Source organism: Bipolaris oryzae, assembly GCF_000523455.1.
Source record: "Bipolaris oryzae ATCC 44560 unplaced genomic scaffold scaffold_75, whole genome shotgun sequence".
Lineage (NCBI taxonomy): Eukaryota > Fungi > Ascomycota > Dothideomycetes > Pleosporales > Pleosporaceae > Bipolaris > Bipolaris oryzae.
Genome location: NW_006911351.1, coordinates 111,892 through 130,776, shown reverse-complemented (window position 1 = coordinate 130,776; position 18,885 = coordinate 111,892). Strand labels below are relative to the sequence as shown.

Below are 18,885 nucleotides of genomic sequence, written 5' to 3'. Positions count from 1 at the left end.
GTTTACTTGCCTTCCCACTCTTGGTCCTCTCCCCCCTCCACTTCCCCCACCAAACCCCTTCAAATCATATGCCCATCTATATATCTTTTCCCATTTACCTGTCACCTCATCGAACTCAAGATCAAACAAAAAAACAGTCGAGATAGCGTCGTTGGGCTAGTGGCTATGCTATCGCCTTCCCAAGCTCATACATGGGAAGTTATAAGGCGGGGATCACGGGTGTAAGTTGAAATCTCAAAGGCAAAGAGTTCGAATTAGTGGGCTGACAAAGCGATGTGTAGTCGAACCCCGTACGGCGCATGATTGTTTCTCTTTTTTTTTTGTTTTATCTTTTTGAAAGTTGCGGGTTGAAGGTGAAGGTGAAGGTATGGTGGGGGAAAGAATGGATGGATGGATGTTGGGTTTGTGTGAGATTGGCAGAGGTTCACTGCCTTTTTTTTTAAAAAAAAAACCCTCCTCTTGTCAAAAGGTAAGTGCAAGTGTATGATCACCACAGCGGTAAGTATTTTGGTTTAGATTCGACTATATGGTTTCGGGGCGTGATGTGGATGTCTAGAGTATTCACTTCAAGGCATAGCACTGCAATGATGCAGAGCAAACATCTTCACCACTGAATAAGATGGACGCAAATATGATAGAATCCAAAGTCTATAATGAACCTCGATACACACTGTTTTTCGTTCCCAATCATACACACGCTACTCCCTCTGCAACACCACCATAACACCCATGATTCCCAGCATGACTTGCTTCAGCCATGGGTGCTCGCTCAGCAGAATGGTAACGTATCCCACAAACGGTATGAACCCAACGACACTTCCAATCACATCCTCCTTACGGTTAAGGAAGGACTGTCCGCGAGCATAGAGTTCCGTATCGTCTGCAAGGTTATTGTCACCTTTCGTAAGGAGACGGAGAGGAGTTTTACTGTTATCAAAAAAATATTCGTCAGCACAGCATCCCTTCCAAAAAAAAAACAAAAAAAACATCATCCCACATGCGGATCCAATGCTACAAAGAATCAGAACATTAAGGAAAAAAGTACCAAAACTTACCCTCCACCATACCTCCTAACCACACGATGCACAATCGGAATATCCTTGCCCTTGACATTATACACGACAATCTCGCCAATCTGCGTATCCAAGCCTCTGTTCCACAAAAACAGCAGGTCACCGCGCTGGAACGCGGGTTCCATGGATCCAGACAGTACGACGACGATTGGGGAGGGCGAGTCGGCCACGACGGAGAGACCCTTCCACATCATGAATGCGGTGGAGAGGACGAGTGCGAAGTTGAGGACTTGGGCGGCGAGTTGCCGTGGTTGCATGCCTGCGACGCCGAACATGGTTGCGACAGGTTTGACGTGTGTGTATGTATGGGGGGTGGGTGGGTGTAGTGGGAAAGTTGAGAGATCCGCGGTGGATGCGTGGAGGTTGGGTTGGTCCCGTTTGCCGAATTTCCTATTTGCGAGGATTGATTGTCCTTGTTCGGTGTATGCGTGTGTGTATGTGTCGCGGACAAGTGGGCTTTTTTTTCTGAAAGCGGGAACGAGCGCAGCGGGGATTTGGCGCGCGTCGTCGTCGTCGTTTCGTTGGAGGTTGATGCTCGCGGAAGGGTAAATGCCAGATGTCCTTGGATTGGTTGTTGCGGGCAGCTTAGTCAACTCCCGAGCTGTGGAGCGACCAACTCCGCAGCTGCGCTATACGAGGTGCCGTTGCCAAGACAATTGGTGTATAGAGTGCATGGTAGGGCTGGAAAGCTACATGGCGGCTAGAGAGAATATTGGTTCGTATTTAGTGAGATGAGTACTTATTAAGAGAGTGAGTGGTGAAAGAGTGAATAGACGTCTGATTTACAACAGGTCGTTGCAACAAGCTCTACAGTCCGCTGCTTGTCCATTTATTTGCACATGGCACCCTTGTAGTCGAGGGAACTAACGCTTAAACTTGCTAGTACCGAAAATACGCCAACTGAGTATCCGGCCCTTATCCTAGTCGGAGAATGTTCTATGAAATATGGCTTAGAGATTCTGGGATCCGATGAGCGAGGCAGCGTCAGGGAAGATCAAGTAAGAGGTGCATCATATAACGTATATCATAGCACAGGTTCAAAGAACTCTCTCTCTCTCTACCTATCTCTGTTAATTTACTGCGCAATGGTAGTTATCTTTGTAACTTTACGAATCCGATAAGCATGTCAATGTCTAACAGTCATGTTTAGCCGGTAGTTCAAGAAGTGCACTAAAAGTAAACACTGGAAAGCCCGGATCTGGGTAAAGGCAGCTTCAAGAACCGACGGGTACAGGTGATAGACAGCAAGGTTATTCAGAAGTCCCCCACCTATATAAGTGCATCTCACATCAAGCTTTCTCTGCCGCCCGACTGTACCTAGAGCTCGAAACCCGATAATCTCAGTACATACCGAGCAGTTGCACGACAAAACTGTACATCCGGAAAGCTATGGAGCAGCTAGATCCTGGAAGCCTGGTTCAGTATCAGGGCTCATTGCCTCCTTCACCATCATGGCCAGCAGTAGTCTGTACTGACGATATGGCACCTAAGGATTTACTGCGAAGTCGCCCACACGGTGTTCCTACAATACTTATCTTGATCTTAGGCAGCCTGATATTGTGAGTGTCTTCCAACGAATCTGCAAACATGCTAACTCAGATAGTCGCTGGGCAACCTCAAAAGATTTGAGCGAATATGATCCGTTCATGCCAATCCTACAGGGAGAAATAGTAGCAAGAGTATCAGGGTTGAGAGATGCATATGGGATGGCCAACAACCACCTCGACTCTTCCTTGGACTTGGAGTACTGGCGGGAGAGAATGAGAAGTACTATAACCATTGATTCTGATCTCGAATCAGACTCTGGAGACTCCATAGACACCGAATTTCAACAAGCCTTACGCGAAAGTCGAGATGACTACTTGCGCCATAATCCTGCAAGTAGAAGCCTGCTGACGCCCTCTCTATCGCCCCCAACCCCGTTACCAAATCCACAAGTCAGGCGTACTGCAGCAACACAGAAGCGTGCCGGACCGTCTGTAGTCTCCCTACCAAGCAACAATGTAGTAGACCTAACAGACGAGCAAGACCTTACAGACTCGCACAACCCAAAACGAAAAGATCCAGCCCCTAAAAAGCCATTCCAACAGTCCAACATTCTAGAAACCACCAGCCTCTCCAACATCTTCAACAAACCAACCAGCGACACCGTAGACGGCGAACTGTAAGTCCCCACTCTCCTTCCCTTCCCTTCCCCGCCCCCAGCTAACCCTCCTCCCCCCTGCAGCACCCAAAGCAAACACTTCATCCACATCCCCATCGGCCCCACCCCCCAACAACTCCGCATCCTCCCCCAGCACTCCCTCTGGAACAGACCCTACTTCCGCGACCCCCGCCGCGGCCTCAACCATTTTGACTATATCGACAACACCTGGGTCCTGCGGCACCCCGCCCTGCCCCTCGTCAACCCCGCAGACTTTGACTTTGCGGCTGAGTACCTCGAAAGCGGCGGGTTTGGGATCCGACTTCCACTCGATCCGGGTAATAGTAGTAGTGAGGATCATAGTACGGTGCTGACACAGTGTTATGCGGCGTGGAGCGTGGCGGATCGACTTGATATGCATGATCTTATGGAGCATGTGGTTGATAAGCTGGAGAGTATCACGCCGGATAGGGATGAGATGATGGTTTTTGCGTGTAGGATATTTGGGAAGAAGCGGGATGGGGATTTACCTGGGCATTATCGGATCAAGGAGTTTTTGGCCAAGTTTATTGCGGAGAATTGGTGGGGGTATGTGAGGGAGGGTGGGGAGTGGTTTGTGGAGAGGTTGGAGAGGTTGCCGGAGTTGGAGAGGGATGTTTGTGAGAAGAGGTTGGAGGTGTTGAATGAGCGGTTGGATAGGGAGGACGAGAAAGAAGAAGAAGAAGAAGAAGAAGAAGAAGAAGAAGACGGTGGAGACGGTATGGAGGTTGATTGAGGTCATTATAGGCTGATGCATTTTCTATGAAGCGATTTATCACCAACGCACCGATGGTAGCATAAAAGAAGGGTCCTGGCTTTGTTCATCTATAGCATACATGTTACTATTCCAGGTTTGGTTCTGTATCCTGCAACAACGAACCAATTCGAACCAGGAAAGACATAGTCTGAAACATAAATCCGTCCAAATCCATGTTCCACAATACTCCATAAGAACTTGAGGTTACGATTTACTGCTTACGGCAGCTTAGTCGGAATCACTTTCGAATTCAGGTACATTCGGGTCTGGTGGAAGCACACACTGTTAGTCAGGAATCATTCATAGGTAACTCAGTTTACATTGCCCACCACATACCTCTTAGTGCCATGTACTCAAAGGTACCGCCGGCCTTCTCCATCAAGTTGTCTTTTACCAGTGCCAATTCCTCATCTGGAAGCAGGGTATCCGTATCTGCCATGTCGACCGACAGGCGAATACCTTGATTCCCCGGTCCCAACCTATCTATGAAATCCAACAAGCCATCCATGGTGAACTTTGAGATACCGGAGATGGTGACAGTGCGGAGATTGGGCAAGCTCGCTAGATGTGGAAGTACGTCGTCGTTGAGCTCCAGCCCGCTGACGTACAAGTCTTCGAGCAGGACGAGATCGGCGACAATGGTTTTGAGATGATCGTCGCGCAATACCTCAGGAAGGATGAGGTGCAAATCGCGCAATTGGCGGAGTTGCCTCAAAGATTCAACGAGAATATCGAGGTCATCGCGAAACATGCCTTCTGTGTCGCCACTCAGGAACAATACTCGCAGGGAAGACTGTTGATGTACGAGAGCCTGGTGGAATGATTTGTGGTCTTTGAGCGTGTAGGAATCTATTTCTAGACTGCTGAGTTGAATCTTTTCTTCCAACAGTACAGGGGTGATGATTGCGGCCCCAGACTGCAGTTTGGAGAAGCTAAGACGCTGGAGGTTTGAACATTTTTGCAACCATGATATGGTTTCGAGGAAGACGTCGTTTTCGGTTGCCTCGAGGTCAACGGTGCCGTGCATATCCTCGATACGCAGTGTCTTCAAAGCCGTACATCCTTTTAGGAGAGCTAGGTGCGGTATTGAATCTTTGGTCACACATAGGCGAAGATCTTCGAGTGATTTTCCATGGTTGCTCAGTGCGAGGAAGGTCTCGGCGCCTGCTTCAACATCGCTGATGGTTTGTAGCGTTTGCAGCGTATTAGGTCGCATAGAAGAAAGGAACTTGGCGAACTTTTGGTCATTGTTAGTAGAGCGCCATGTGTAGATCATCAGAGAATTGAAGTGTGGGCAATGCTCGTATATGGATGCGTGGACTAGCTCGTCTTCCAGTGGCTTGCCATCCCATAATTCGAGGCTTTGTAGCCGTGGGAGACGCGGTGTCCATCGGACAAGAGCACCAGGTTGAACTCCAGGGTGTTAGTTGTTTCTTCAATTCACTTAAATAGCTTGTACGTACGTTCTCCACTGATCACCTCGAGAGTGGGTGTGTGTTGTGTCACCACTGCAGAATGTCAGAATTTCAAACATAGCATGAGAGTAGATCGCAAACACACCTTCACCAATGGCATCGATGACATCCGCTGTCTTGATTCGCGTAAACTTCCTGCTTTTGATGTTCGTCAGGGTCTCTGTCTTCTCAAACTGCTTCAGTGGACCGGAGAAGAATTGTCTAGGGGTGTAAGTGTCTTAGTCGAGTCTCACCCAGGCCATCTGAACTAACTTTGATATCTTGGCGCGGAATTGGTCGTCTTCGAGGAGGTAACCGAGATCGCGGAAGTCAAGTGATCTGATATAACGACAATAGGGGAAAAGAGTGGCGCCAAGGCTCGAGGCAACAATGGACCGCCATAAGATGGACCATTTCTGGATAGTGAGTAGATTAGTGGCGGCCGGTAAACCGTAGAGATCTTCCCCGCCACCCCGAACCGGTGCAAGATGGTGAGATCTTTTGTTCGTATCAGCAAAGATGATAATCAACTGAGCCGGGCTGGTGTCAAGTACTTGTACAGCTGAGTTAACGCAGGGACGGCAAGGGCGCGGCTCGCACAAGCGCAGTTGAAGAGGGTATCAAATTGCTCCTGGCTGGCGAGTTCCTCGCATAAGAGATGTAAGATATCGTCTGGGAGCACCGCTTGAGCCATGACGTCTTGGATGGGCTATTCATGAAGTTATGTTGTTTACCATACCCCGAGTAGCAGGCGCGATGATGTCAATACGCTAGCGCGTCAAAAACGCGGTCTTTCCGCTTTTGGCCACCTCACGAGCGCTGCGGTATGACATGCATGCCTCTCGCCACTATGCAAATAGTCATACGAAATGGTCGTTCTCAACTTCACCCTCACCCCCGAGGCGGCTTCTAAAGTCCATGATCTTCTTGTCTGTCTAGGCAAATTCAGCGACACCGTAGCCATCGAAGCGCGTCGAGAAAAGGTGGGTTTGCCGTTTGTCCTCAAAGTCAGCTTGTCGTCTCATACGTTTTGTCGCAGTTCACGTTTACTGCACTCAACTCTTCCAAATCCGCATATGCCGCCGTCACTTTAGATGGCAGGCAATTCTTCGCCAGTTATGAGTGTATCCCAAGCCATGGTGGACCCGAGGGTCGCTTCACGTGCAGCATGTACACCAAGGCCCTCTTGTCAGTCTTCAAAGGGCGCCTGTACGATCCAGTAGGGCGGGATGGTGCGATAGATCGCTGTGAAGTGAGCGTGCAAGAACGAGAGAACGAGACACAATGTCGGTTCATTGTCAAGATGGTTTGCAACCAGGGTGTTATCAAAACATACAAGCTCACTTACGAAGCTGTGGATGTGATGCATGCACTGTTTGATCGGTCGGTAGCAAAAAACCGGTGGGCCATGCACGCTGGTGCTGTGAGAGAGTACATTGAGTATTTTGGTACCAAAACCGAAATGCTCGACATATTTGCAGGAGACGACAGTCGCTGCGTATTCAAGAGTTATACCGAAAAGATCTCCAATGGAAAGGAGATCTTGAAGCATCCACTCGTCACAGCCGTGGCCGTCAACACATCAGATTTTGAAGAGTTCGTCGTACAACCCGGCATGCACATCATCATCAACGTCAAAGACTTCAAAGCCATTGTCATGCATGCAGACACTTTGAAGACAAACTTGAAGGCCTTCTACTCTCAGCCGACTCGGCCGTTACAATTCAGTTATGGATGCGATGGTCTGTTTTGCGAATTTACGTTGATGACTTCGGGCAACTACACCGCTGCTCCGCCCGCACCCATACCTGCCCCTGCGCCTCAGACATCATACAACAGGAATACATCTCGTACGCCATCAACAACGGCGTTGGAGCGTGAAGGTAGTCGCAGCTTTCAGTCCGATATGCCTCCACCAGTACAGCCGGCATCTCGACGTGAGGGTTCAAGCCGCCTAGGATCTCGCCAGACCTCAGTACAGGCGCAGTCGCCGCATCGCGATCCCGAAAGTCTTTTCGTACCTGAGGATGAGGATGCGGCATGGGCGCCTATGGATTATGAGAAAGAAGAGACACTTGGTTGGGATGCCAGTGCCACTCACGATGCATCAGCTTTCCCAACCTTTACAGATAGCGGCAGTACTTCGAGGGCAAACACATCCGAGAACAACGAGGTGTTCGAGCCCACTCAGCGTGTATCACAGATCAAGGGATTATGGTAGCCGAGTGGCATTGGTGGAAACATTGCATACTGCAGAGAAAATAAATCGAAAGCCCCAGCAGACGCCAATTTATATCAAAAGGCGAATATTTATCATTTACGCTTGGATCATTCTTGCAGTGCCCATGTGTACCGGCAACATGAAGATACGACAGAATGACGTGGGTCTCGCGTACCTACTTGCCGGTGGATGGTGGGGCTCAAAGAGAAAACAGCAGACCCCAACCATTCCAAGCCCGTAGTCTGGGAACGAAGCAAATTCTCGATATAGTCAACTTTCAGGACTTTCTAATGTCGCCAAAACGTATCCTGGTAATTGCTGGCTCAGATAGTTCAGGTGGGGCGTACGTACGCATACATGCATCCGCCCCTCCTTCAATCAGCCAGTCAAACTAACTATCCACCCATACCAACAGCGGACTAGAGGCTGATCAGAAGGTCATTGCAGCACACGGCTGCTATGCAATGACTGCTACTACCGCGTTGACTGCACAGAATACGCTAGGTGTGCAGGACATACATCATACACCCCCGGACTTTGTGAAGAGGCAGATTGATGCTGTTTGTGATGATATTGGGGCAGATGTTGTCAAGACTGGTAGGTCTACAGATAGACGATAGCATCGTGTACCTGTTTCAAGACGATGAAGCTCACATTTAACAGGCATGCTTGCGTCAGCAGAGACGATCAAAATTGTCGCCAACGCGTTGAAGAGACACAATATCAGCACGAGTGTTGTTGATCCTGTATGTTCTGCTCACCCGTTTCATATGAATGATTAGACATATCCAACGATCTGAATCACATTCTAGGTAACGGTCTCGACATCAGGTTCACAACTTCTTCCCGAAGCTGCGGTTACAACACTAATCGAACATCTTTTCCCTTACACAACGCTTCTAACACCAAACCTCCCAGAGGCAAAACTTCTTTTGAAAGCTGCAGGCGTTGAAGTGCCGGACCCGCAGAACGTTGATGACATTGTTGCGATGGCACGGCATATCCATGAGAGAGGACCCAAATGGGTGTTACTTAAGGGAGGCCACCTACCATTAACACGCGGTCACTTTGTCAGTAAAGAGGAAGCGGACCGGGAAGTAGTGCTAAACGTGCTGGTTGGAGATAGTGGAGTCACCTTGATAGAGAGTGATTACTTACAATCGAAGAACACCCATGGCACAGGGTGTTCACTTGCTTCAGCGATCGCGTGCAACCTTGCTCTCGGTATGCCTATGACCAAGGCTGTGAAGGAAGCGAATCGATACATTGAAGCCGGAATCAAAACAGCGACGGATATCGGGCGGGGGAATGGGCCGATCAATCATTTCCATTCAATATACATTCTCCCTTTTACACCCGGTAACTTCATCTCGTACCTTCTTGATCGAGAAGAAGTGCAGAGGCCGTGGAAAGAGTATACGGAGCATGAGTTTGTACAGAGGATGGGAGACGGAACGCTACCACTCGAAAACTTCATGTACTATCTTGTGCAAGATTACCAGTTCCTCGTAAGTCCTCTATTTCATTCATGCCACATAGATTTCTATCACAGAAACGGCTGATGATCTTATAGGTGCAATTTGCAAGAGCTACCGCTCTCGCCGCATACAAATCCAGCAACCTCCAAGATATCGGTCGCTCCGTCCAACAGATTGTCACCCTTCAAGAGGAAATTCAGCTTCACATTGATTTCTGCAGAATGTATGGACTCTCTGAAGCCGATATCATCAGCGAGGAAGAGGACCAGGCTACCACGGCATACACGCGCTACGTCCTTGACATTGGCATGTCGCAAGACTTCCTTGCCTTGCAGATAGCCCTTCTCCCTTGTCTGATAGGCTACGGCATTATTGCTAAGCGGCTATATGAGGACCCAAAAACAGTCAGGTTTGGCAGTAGATACTGGCAGTGGATTGAGCAGTATGTAGCGGATGAGTACAGGGGTGCAATGATGAGGGGAAGCGAGCTTGTGGAGAAACATGCAGCAGGCCTAAGTCCAAGCAGAGTGGAGGAACTAGCTAAGGTGTTTGTCCATGCGACTAAAGTAAGTACTGATGGCAAAGCGGGTGCTTCGTGAGTGCGCTAACGGCGAGCAGATGGAAAGAGGTTTCTGGGACATGGGATTGCGCGCTGGGAAATAGGTTGAATTGAGTTGAATTGATGGGTTGTGGATGCATGCCATGTCACCCTATCACCGGCCCTGGGTCATGCTACCATTTCAACATGTTTGCTGCGACGGAGACTCTAGCCCTTTACAAAAGTCAATGCATCGATGACGGAAGGCCCGTGTGGCAGCCTCTATCTGAAGCGGTGAATGCATTGCTTGTTGCTGGTGGTGGTGGTGGTGTTGTTGTTCTTCGTTCGCTACGTGTCGGGCGTTATTCGCATCAGAGCAGCAGCCCCACCAACAGCAATATGGAGGCGCATGTCAAATTTTGCAGTCTCTCGGTGGAATGGTAGTGTATCTGCAGTTCGGCCCAAGAGTGGCGAAATGGAATTCTAGATGGCTTCCCCGGCCTGATAACGGCAAGTTAGGTGCTAACCGGAAATAGCCAGACCCTTCGCCCTAGCGCCGCTAGCGTCTCAAAAAATGTGCAAGCGCAACAGAGGCAAGGCAACTTTTCCTGGCGCGTTCTTCCCTTTCACTTCTTCTCTCATACACCTTCACCCTCTTCTATCAGTGCTTCTTTTATCGCACAACCCGCGACACTCTTTCTGTCGCTTTACAACATCTTAATATAACCTCGCGGTCTCAGATCTCGAAACACGCTCTCTTAGACCGAAAGGCGCTTCTTTGACGCCAGTCTCTACCTCACACACGCACATCATGTCTTACGGCGGTGGATATGGCGGCGGCGGTCGCGATGGCGGCCGTGGCTATTCAAACGGGTACGACTACAGCAACGCTGGATACGGGTCTTATAGCAACTCGACAAGCCAATATGCATCGTACGGGTACGACGATTCATCCCCTTTACACGGGAAAGGCATCACAGTCGTGTTTCATGGACACCCTCCATCTGCTACATTTCTTTTTTCGGATTCTACGCGCTGTCACAGTCCGGAGACCGCGCCGCTTTGCTTGCTTTTGTATGTCGAGCACGCGGTCACGTACTTGCTGCGACAACGTAGAATTCTCCCTTCGTCACACATCACCTCTTTTCGACAGTTGCTAACAGTTTTCTTAGTGGCGGATATGGCGGCGGCTCCAACGGCTACTCTGGCGGCGGTGGTGGTTACGGCGGCGGTGGCTATGGTGGTGGCGGCTACGGTGGTCGCGATGGAGGTGACCGCATGTCGCAGCTGGGCCAAGGCTTGAAACAGCAGCAATGGGGTATGTCAATTTGCAGCACGATTTACGGAAAAATAGCGCTAATACCTGAACAGATCTCGATGCTCTTCCCAAATTCGAAAAGTCCTTCTACAAGGAGGATCCCGCAGTCACCGCGCGCTCCGAGGCTGAGGTTGCCGAATACCGCAAGGAGCACCAGATGACTGTCAAGGGCACAAACATCCCCAAGCCAGTCACAACTTTCGATGAGGCGGGTTTCCCATCCTACGTTATGAACGAGGTCAAGGCTCAGGGCTTCGCAAAGCCTACTGCTATCCAAGCGCAGGGTTGGCCCATGGCTCTCTCTGGTCGCGATGTCGTTGGTGTTGCTGAAACTGGTTCCGGAAAGACGCTCACCTACTGTCTTCCCGCCATCGTCCACATCAACGCTCAGCCTCTCCTCGCTCCTGGTGATGGTCCCATCGTTCTCATCCTCGCTCCCACTCGTGAACTTGCTGTCCAGATTCAGCAAGAGATCAGCAAGTTCGGAAAATCTTCGCGCATTCGAAACACCTGTGTCTACGGAGGTGTTCCCAAGGGTCCTCAAATCCGTGACCTTGCCCGCGGTGTTGAAGTGTGCATTGCCACTCCCGGACGTCTTATTGATATGCTCGAAGCAGGAAAAACGAACCTCCGCCGCGTCACCTACCTCGTTCTAGACGAGGCCGACCGCATGCTTGACATGGGTTTTGAGCCTCAGATTCGCAAGATCATTGGCCAGATTCGTCCCGATCGTCAGACTTGCATGTGGTCGGCTACATGGCCCAAGGAAGTCCGCCAACTGGCTGCTGACTACCAGAAGGACTGGATCCAGGTCAACATTGGTTCCATGGACCTCTCTGCTAACCACCGTATCCAACAGATTGTCGAGGTCTGCACAGAGTTCGAGAAGCGTGACCGCATGGCCAAGCATCTCGAGACCATCATGAGCGACAAGGAGAACAAGATCCTCATCTTCACAGGTACCAAGCGTGTTGCGGACGAAATCACCCGATTCCTTCGTCAGGATGGCTGGCCGGCGCTTTGTGAGTTGATCTTTTCCCTTTATAATAAACACTGCTAACATAATTTTAGCCATCCACGGTGACAAGGCGCAAAACGAGCGTGACTGGGTCCTTAACGAGTTCAAGACGGGCAAGAGCCCAATCATGGTTGCTACTGACGTAGCTTCCCGTGGTATCGGTATGATTGCAAACCCCCAACACTCCCTCTTCCCCAGCCCTACCTCAACTATTATTATGCGTGAACTGCCACTGTGCTCTGCTTAGGTCGTCTTGTGCGCTTGTTACATTCGCTCCCATGACATCGTCCAGGGCTTGCATCTCTCTCGAATCTGATCCCCAGGGATCCTTGGTCACGCTGGTGAGGCTTATAGTCTTCGCTACCTTCTGTTTCTGGTATTACCGTTGTATTACTGAAGCAAGCTGCCTGAGATATTTGACTTGATTAAGTCGCAGTCTCTTCCAAGGGTTTCCTAGACCAGGAGATATCCACAGCCTTCCCACTGGACTTGATGCCGTGATCTTCGTTGTAGCGCACAGAGACGGTTGCATGCAACATACTGCAGCTTCACGCGATCCAATCATGATCGTCGTCCGCTCTGTTTTTTATCAGTCACTAACCTTTGCTTTCAAAGATGTTCGCAACATTACTCACGTGTTCAACTATGACTACCCGAACAACTCGGAGGACTATGTCCACCGTATTGGTCGTACTGGTCGTGCTGGCGCTAACGGAACTGCCATTACCCTTTTCACTACAGAGAGTATGTATATTCATGTCCATTGCTGACATTCAATTGCTAACAACGAATCAGACTCCAAGCAAGCTCGTGACCTCGTCCAAATTCTCACAGAGTCCAAGCAGCAGATTGACCCCCGTCTTCATGAGATGGCCCGCTACGGCGGTGGCGGCGGCGGTGGTCGCTGGGGAGGTGGCCGTGGCCGTGGAGGAGGCCGCGGCGGAGGCCGTGGTGGTAGGTTTCGTTAGCCCTTATGACAACGAACAGACTCTAATTGGTACATTAGGCTGGACTGGAGGTAACGGTGATCCCGTCCGCAACAGCCGCTGGTAAACATGCTGTCGACGGCGCTCGCTTGTCACGCCATCAGAACGATGAGCATCGATTTCAATCCTTGTTTGGCGTTGGAGGTCGTCATTTCGGACTTGCCATGTTTCCATCCCTTTTCCAAGTGCGGCTGAAAGCCGCTGCACGTTCTCAGGCTCTGTCATACGCTGATACCCCAAAGACAGGGCTGTGATGTCGGCTTGGCAGAACAGTTCTCCTGCATATTAGACTGGTATAGGTTTTCCTTGTTTATGATAGCTGCATGTATGCCGCAGCTGTCCGCAGTCATTTCGTCACGTTGCATTGTGGCGCCGGCGTTTACGTCCAGAAAAAAGAAAAGTTTCATCAGGTAATAGTCAATATAGAATGCATTATGTCTATGACAACTATAGTTTGCTGCCTCATTGTGTTGTTTTGAAATATGTTGTGAGGTGACCTCTATTTGAGAGTATTGTGTATTGCCCCTCGTATCTTGAACAAGTTGCTCTCACAAGTTGGAATCGTTATGATCACGTCAAGACTGTTGTACAAATTAATGGTCAGTCCATTCACTATTCTTCTGCACCTTGGCCTTGTGCAGTTGATGTCAGTTTTCCGTCCTTTTCTGCCTTCTCTTTACTCTGTTAGGCAATAGATCGAGGTTATTACAATGTGTATGGAAATATGCTTGCCTGGTATTCTCTATTTAAAGATACCAAAGGAACAATGTACAATCAGCATTACAAATATTGAGAATTAAAGCAGACATCGCTTTCAAGCAAATAAGTAGAAGATCAAGAAGAGTAATGTAAATTCAAGACTTACCATATACACTAGTATTCTATGGAGAAAATCAAATGTCGATAAGCTTACCTGCATATTTGCGCGATATCCCAAACCCCCTTCCCCATCCCTCTCTCTTACCTGAATATCCAATCTACCAAACCATGCACCTCCTGCGATTAACATCCTAATCTCTATATTCAAGCATCTTCCTCTTTGTTTTACTTTGACAACTTCACTCCTCTGCACACACACACACACCTTCACCTTAACCTGCTGGAATCAGTACATCTCCCCCCATCCCCCCAAACCTGTAGGACTGAAATATACATATATATATATGTGTGTGTGTATGTTGGTTCATATTCACGACTTTAAAGTTGGGGGGGAGGAGAATGTGGATGTTGTAGAGAAGGAGTGGGTGGGAGTATGAAGGGGTGGGTGTGAATGTAGATGTGTGGGTAGGTAGGTAGTTAGAACCATGGATCGAGTGGTGGAGGGAGGGAAGGAAGGAAGAAAGGAAGAAAAGCAGGAGTGTGGTGTGAGCGTTTGCTCTTTTTTTTCTTCTTTGATATAGATGGAGTGTGAGAGTTGATATCGGGGGAATGTGAGAGGGAAGAGGATAAAGGAGTGGAAGTTTGATGGGAGAAGAAAGGAGAAGGGGAAAAAGATAAGAGAAGTGGTATGTGAGGTAAGGAGGAGAATATTTCTGATTTTATGATAAAAAAAATGCGTGTATTGTTCAACTCTTGCATGTCGAGAAAATGTAGACACAAATGAAGATGACAAGTATGCGATACAGCTAGAATAAGGGAACTGATGTTGCAATAACTGCATGCGTCGTTGTCATGGTATTTTAGGACACTGAAGTCACGTTTAAATTCCAGGAATGAATGTCGAAATGGACGATGCGAGTTACAATTGTATCTATTGCTAATGAGGTGTGCTTCTGTTGCTCCCTCCCATAAGTATTACTGCGAGTTTGCTTGTTTTTGCAAACTGTGTAGAGATAATGTGCATCATCACACAGAGCATCACTTCCTCACTTCCTCACCAGACTGGTTGTAATAGCAAATATCCCAACAGAACAACTGCATAGTAGAATGGCTCCGCGGAAATTGTGGAAGAAGCATTTGTATACTCATGGAAGATACCAAACAAGGGTCGAGGGGATGAACAGTACGCATGAACAGAAAGGGCAACCTCCCCACATGTCCGCGGACAAAGGCAATCAAAATGTCGGTGAGAATCAATGTTCAAACACACCTTTCCAAGTAGGGATCTCGAAATTGCAGCATGTGTAATGAAACCCTGGAAATTACAAGAAGGCGCTTAGAGCGGGATCATGGCGGGGTTGCTAGCGGATGCAATACACACATGAGAAAAGTGAGTCATTTTTTGACTCTCCTTGGCTTCTGATAGCTCGACTGGGCAAGCATCAGATGTAAATAACTCTGAGCAGAGTCAAGATAAAGTGTAGACTAGCAAAGGTCCGAAGAACACCGGATATCCAGAAAATGGCTGGGGGCGGAGAGGGAAGGGAGGCCCGCGGATCGGGGGGCGATTGTGAGATGGCGCAAACGCTAGGTGACCCATGGTCCGGGAGACCCGTCTACGCATAAACAAAGTAATCGGTCATATTTGTCGGCGTGTGTAGATGAGTATCGCGAGGGCGAGGGGTATCATGTGCGTTGACATTATCTTTGAACGTGGAAGCGGATCCTGGAAAAGCGTGTACAGGTGTTATCCGCGTGAGAAGACACGTTGATCAGCGTGTGGTGTCGTGCAGTAGCGGGATCGGTCTAATTGTCAACCTGCAGCAGATGATTTGCATACTTGGCTTTGGATCAACTACTACATGACCATGGTCTGGAACTCTCTCAACCGTTTTTTTTTCTGACAATACCAAACAGATAAACGGTATCCCTGTAGCTTTGCCATGCTGAGTGCTGCAGTTGTAGCCAGTAATCGACCCATCTGTCTCATTTGGTGGGTGCGTCTGCCTCGTTCCATGGGACACTTAGCGGAAGCCAGGCCGGTTGTTGACAAGCGTTCGTGGTCAATGACGGTAGCGTACATCCAAGCTCGGTACCAGCAGTATCACCCTGGCCACAGTCATGTGTTCGAGGCGAGTTATTAGAACGGTCAAGTTTGGCATGAGATCTAGACACCATGTCCAGATCTATGCCGTGCGTTTCTGTATACGGGGTCAGTGAACTTACACCTGCGATCTGCAGCACTGGGGCCGGGAGTGTGTAATCCGAACCACCAGACCTAAAGTCTGAATATTGCTGCGGCCATTTCCGAGACTGCTGCTTTGGAATTGATTTCAGGAGAAATGACGCGTGTCAACCAGAACAGGGACTGTGTGGTGCAGCTCGATGCTGTCTTGTCATGCGCTCCGCATACCTGAGCTGCACTGGATGCCGTTGGTTGACAGATGACCAGGCAATGGGGCCCTCGTGTTCAGAGGTGCGTCCTGCTTGTCGACCTGGACCCAAGTTACCACGGTCGAGCGCTAGGTTCGCGCCATCAATCGGTGGGATTGGGGTGGCCAACTGGAAGCCGTTTCATCTTGCGATTGTGTAAACTAAAACATAACAAGCTTTATTGATTTTCGCCGGCGGGGCGAGGGGACAATTTCCATGTGTTGGGAACTGTGGATAACCGACAGAAACTGTTGCACACGATTCAACCCGATATTCGAGGGTCAAATGTGACGTTGTAACTCTCGAGCGTAGGATGGATGAATCGCGTGGATGCTGTGATCGAGCAACCCGGTGGCCCTTCCATGGGGGTGTGTTTCGTGTTTCACGTGGATTCGACATGGAAGGTTTTGTGTAGGAAATAAAATGAGGCAATTCACACACAGTTCACGACAGGCAGATAGATGGTCATGAAGCCGGTGAGTGAAGACTCCGATGCACTAGTGCTGCACAGTCATGGCTGGAGAGGACAAGGAAGGGCCAGGCGAAAGAGGCCTGCAGCCAAGGCAGCAGGTGACGACAGGGATCAGGCCAAAGACAGCGTGCAGGCCAAGCTCGCCCCAAAGGGATCTGCAAGCTGCAACGTCGGCCATTCTTCGGTTGTTCTGGATGCTGTTTGTGAGGGCGAGCTCACACACATACGCACACATATCCTGTAGTTACAGTCGTTTATTTGTCAGCGATGTCGTGAGTGAAATGGTGTGTTGGTGTGTTTAGACAAGAGGAAAGGGATGGGTGCAAAGGCCGGCTTCGCGGGGTACACAGGGCTTGGGCTCGACTCCACGGCCTACTGTTGGTGTATCGGATACGACGGCCAGAGGCATTGGACCCTCTCCAATAAGTGGGCGAGTGCATGCGAGACTATGTCATGACCGAAGATGATACAGGTGGTTGAGGTAGATGAACACGAGCAAGACAGACAATGTTGCCCCAGTACCGTGGAAATTGTTGAGCATGTGTCTGTGGCCACGCCTTTGGTGACGTGGTTGTTTGCAGTGACTGGGGGTTTGAGGAGAGCAAGTCGCGATGATACTGCTGCTGCTCCTGCGTGTTTCTCTCCTGCTGCAGCCGACCAAACGAGGAAGGTGAAGGGAACATGTTTGTGGTAGTGGCGTGGCGCGGAACCTACTCCGACGTTGCACACACAATGCATCTCATCTCCATCCGGCACGCCCGATCAATACGACGTCGCATGTATTTATTAGAAGATGACGACGGTAATGGTGATAATAATGATGATGATGATAATAATGATGATGATGATAATAATGATGATGATGATAATAATGATGATGATGATAATAATGATGATGATGATAATGGCAGTATGCGACTAAGCGCTGACGTGCGTCTGTACAGGCCATGGTGGTTTTCTAGATTATGTGCAGCTGAGGCGTCTAGGCCGTCGACGTTGGCAATGTAAGTAAGGACGTAGTACATACATACATACTTACAGTACGTAAGTTGGCTGACCGTCCGGCCTCGAGCAGCATTACAATAGATAGCTACTTTGCTTACAGTTCCATGCCACGGCCCCATGTCCAATACGGCAAGGATAGTTGGAGTCGGGCTTCTAGTGGAGGAAGAATGCACAGTCGAGGGTGCAAAGCAGGGTAGAGGGCATCTAGCCCCATGTTCCATGTTCCATGTTCCATGTTTGCAACGCGCTGCATGCGTGCGCATCGCGGTCGCCCTCGCTTCCTCATTCTATCGGCGGAAGGTAGCCCGCTGGGCTGCGCCATGCCGCGTAGTCTATTACGAGGGAAGCGAATAATTTCGGGCTTGTACAGGTGATGTGTGTGTGCGTCGGCGTGCAGCAATGACCATGTATGGATGTTTACCAAGTTGTCCAAGGTCGGTCTCCAAAGCGGCCATGGTAGCGCACGCATCGTGACACCTATAGTCTGGTAAACTCCGCGACTCCGCCTGCTGCCTCTGACACGCCATGACCAAAGGTGCGCGCTTTCGCTTCTTCCAGGGAAGCTCCGTGCATATCTCCGCCACGAGGCATCGCTCGGTCCAACTCGACCTAATGCCACCGATCCTTAGAAAAAGCCACAAGCCATGTTTGGTTCTGCGGGCAGGGGGCGGCCCCTGTCAGTGTCACTCGCTCGCTCGACTTGCACCAGCAGAGCGTTCCTGGACACCAGTCTGCCAGAGTTTAGCCGCCGTGAGCCCTGGAAATGCATCCCTCTTGGCCAAGCCCTAGTCTGGTCTCCTTATAACGTTTTTGACATGGCAATGGCTGGGGGTCAATTTTTTTTTCTTCAATTCTCATTGTTATGATACGTTGGCCTATGACTCGCGACCCAGGGACCCCTCTTCATGTATGTCATCAGTTCACACACCAGACGGAAATTGTTGACAAGACCATGCGTGTCTCGTCAGGACGTATTTTTGTCCGCGGATCAGACCATGGGTGCGGCCGATACTCGCAAGGTGCCATGATGCTGGCCTGTGGCTGACATTCACGGGTGCGACTTGGGGCATGACTATGTACAGTGAATTGCATACATGGACATTAAGTGTGTAGACATGAAGTTGAGATAGT

General features: G+C 49.6%; 6 protein-coding genes across 6 annotated transcripts; 4 read left to right on the top strand and 2 right to left on the bottom strand.

The window, feature by feature from the left end:
- Positions 1-698: 698 nt before the first annotated feature.
- Positions 699-1,348, bottom strand: COCMIDRAFT_5774 (uncharacterized protein; the record flags this gene model as incomplete). Its single annotated transcript, XM_007690279.1, has 2 exons — positions 699-927; positions 1,056-1,348. The coding sequence occupies 2 exons, from the start codon at positions 1,346-1,348 to the stop codon at positions 699-701; spliced, it is 522 nt and encodes a 173-aa protein (XP_007688469.1).
- A 1,204-nt stretch (positions 1,349-2,552) lies between these two features.
- On the top strand, positions 2,553-3,991 carry COCMIDRAFT_37251 (uncharacterized protein; the record flags this gene model as incomplete). Its single annotated transcript, XM_007690298.1, has 3 exons — positions 2,553-2,632; positions 2,677-2,937; positions 3,301-3,991. The coding sequence occupies 3 exons, from the start codon at positions 2,553-2,555 to the stop codon at positions 3,989-3,991; spliced, it is 1,032 nt and encodes a 343-aa protein (XP_007688488.1).
- A 249-nt stretch (positions 3,992-4,240) lies between these two features.
- Positions 4,241-6,160, bottom strand: COCMIDRAFT_96713 (uncharacterized protein; the record flags this gene model as incomplete). The annotated part of the gene is made up of 6 exons (XM_007690317.1): positions 4,241-4,278; positions 4,349-5,425; positions 5,476-5,520; positions 5,573-5,688; positions 5,740-5,964; positions 6,021-6,160. The coding sequence occupies 6 exons, from the start codon at positions 6,158-6,160 to the stop codon at positions 4,241-4,243; spliced, it is 1,641 nt and encodes a 546-aa protein (XP_007688507.1).
- Positions 6,161-6,335: 175 nt separating this feature from the next.
- COCMIDRAFT_96803 (uncharacterized protein) lies at positions 6,336-7,687 on the top strand (the record flags this gene model as incomplete). The annotated part of the gene is made up of 2 exons (XM_007690316.1): positions 6,336-6,449; positions 6,506-7,687. 2 exons carry the CDS (start codon positions 6,336-6,338, stop codon positions 7,685-7,687), a joined length of 1,296 nt encoding a protein of 431 aa, XP_007688506.1.
- A 290-nt stretch (positions 7,688-7,977) lies between these two features.
- COCMIDRAFT_37248 (uncharacterized protein) lies at positions 7,978-13,092 on the top strand (the record flags this gene model as incomplete). The annotated part of the gene is made up of 14 exons (XM_007690297.1): positions 7,978-8,030; positions 8,103-8,284; positions 8,351-8,433; positions 8,500-9,195; positions 9,261-9,731; positions 9,970-9,973; positions 10,444-10,642; positions 10,867-11,021; positions 11,075-11,889; positions 11,929-12,043; positions 12,093-12,200; positions 12,655-12,783; positions 12,835-12,993; positions 13,046-13,092. 14 exons carry the CDS (start codon positions 7,978-7,980, stop codon positions 13,090-13,092), a joined length of 3,216 nt encoding a protein of 1,071 aa, XP_007688487.1.
- Positions 13,093-17,430: 4,338 nt separating this feature from the next.
- Positions 17,431-17,893, top strand: COCMIDRAFT_26779 (uncharacterized protein; the record flags this gene model as incomplete). Its single annotated transcript, XM_007690291.1, has 4 exons — positions 17,431-17,679; positions 17,736-17,753; positions 17,791-17,793; positions 17,855-17,893. The coding sequence occupies 4 exons, from the start codon at positions 17,431-17,433 to the stop codon at positions 17,891-17,893; spliced, it is 309 nt and encodes a 102-aa protein (XP_007688481.1).
- Between the last annotated feature and the right edge of the window lie 992 nt (positions 17,894-18,885).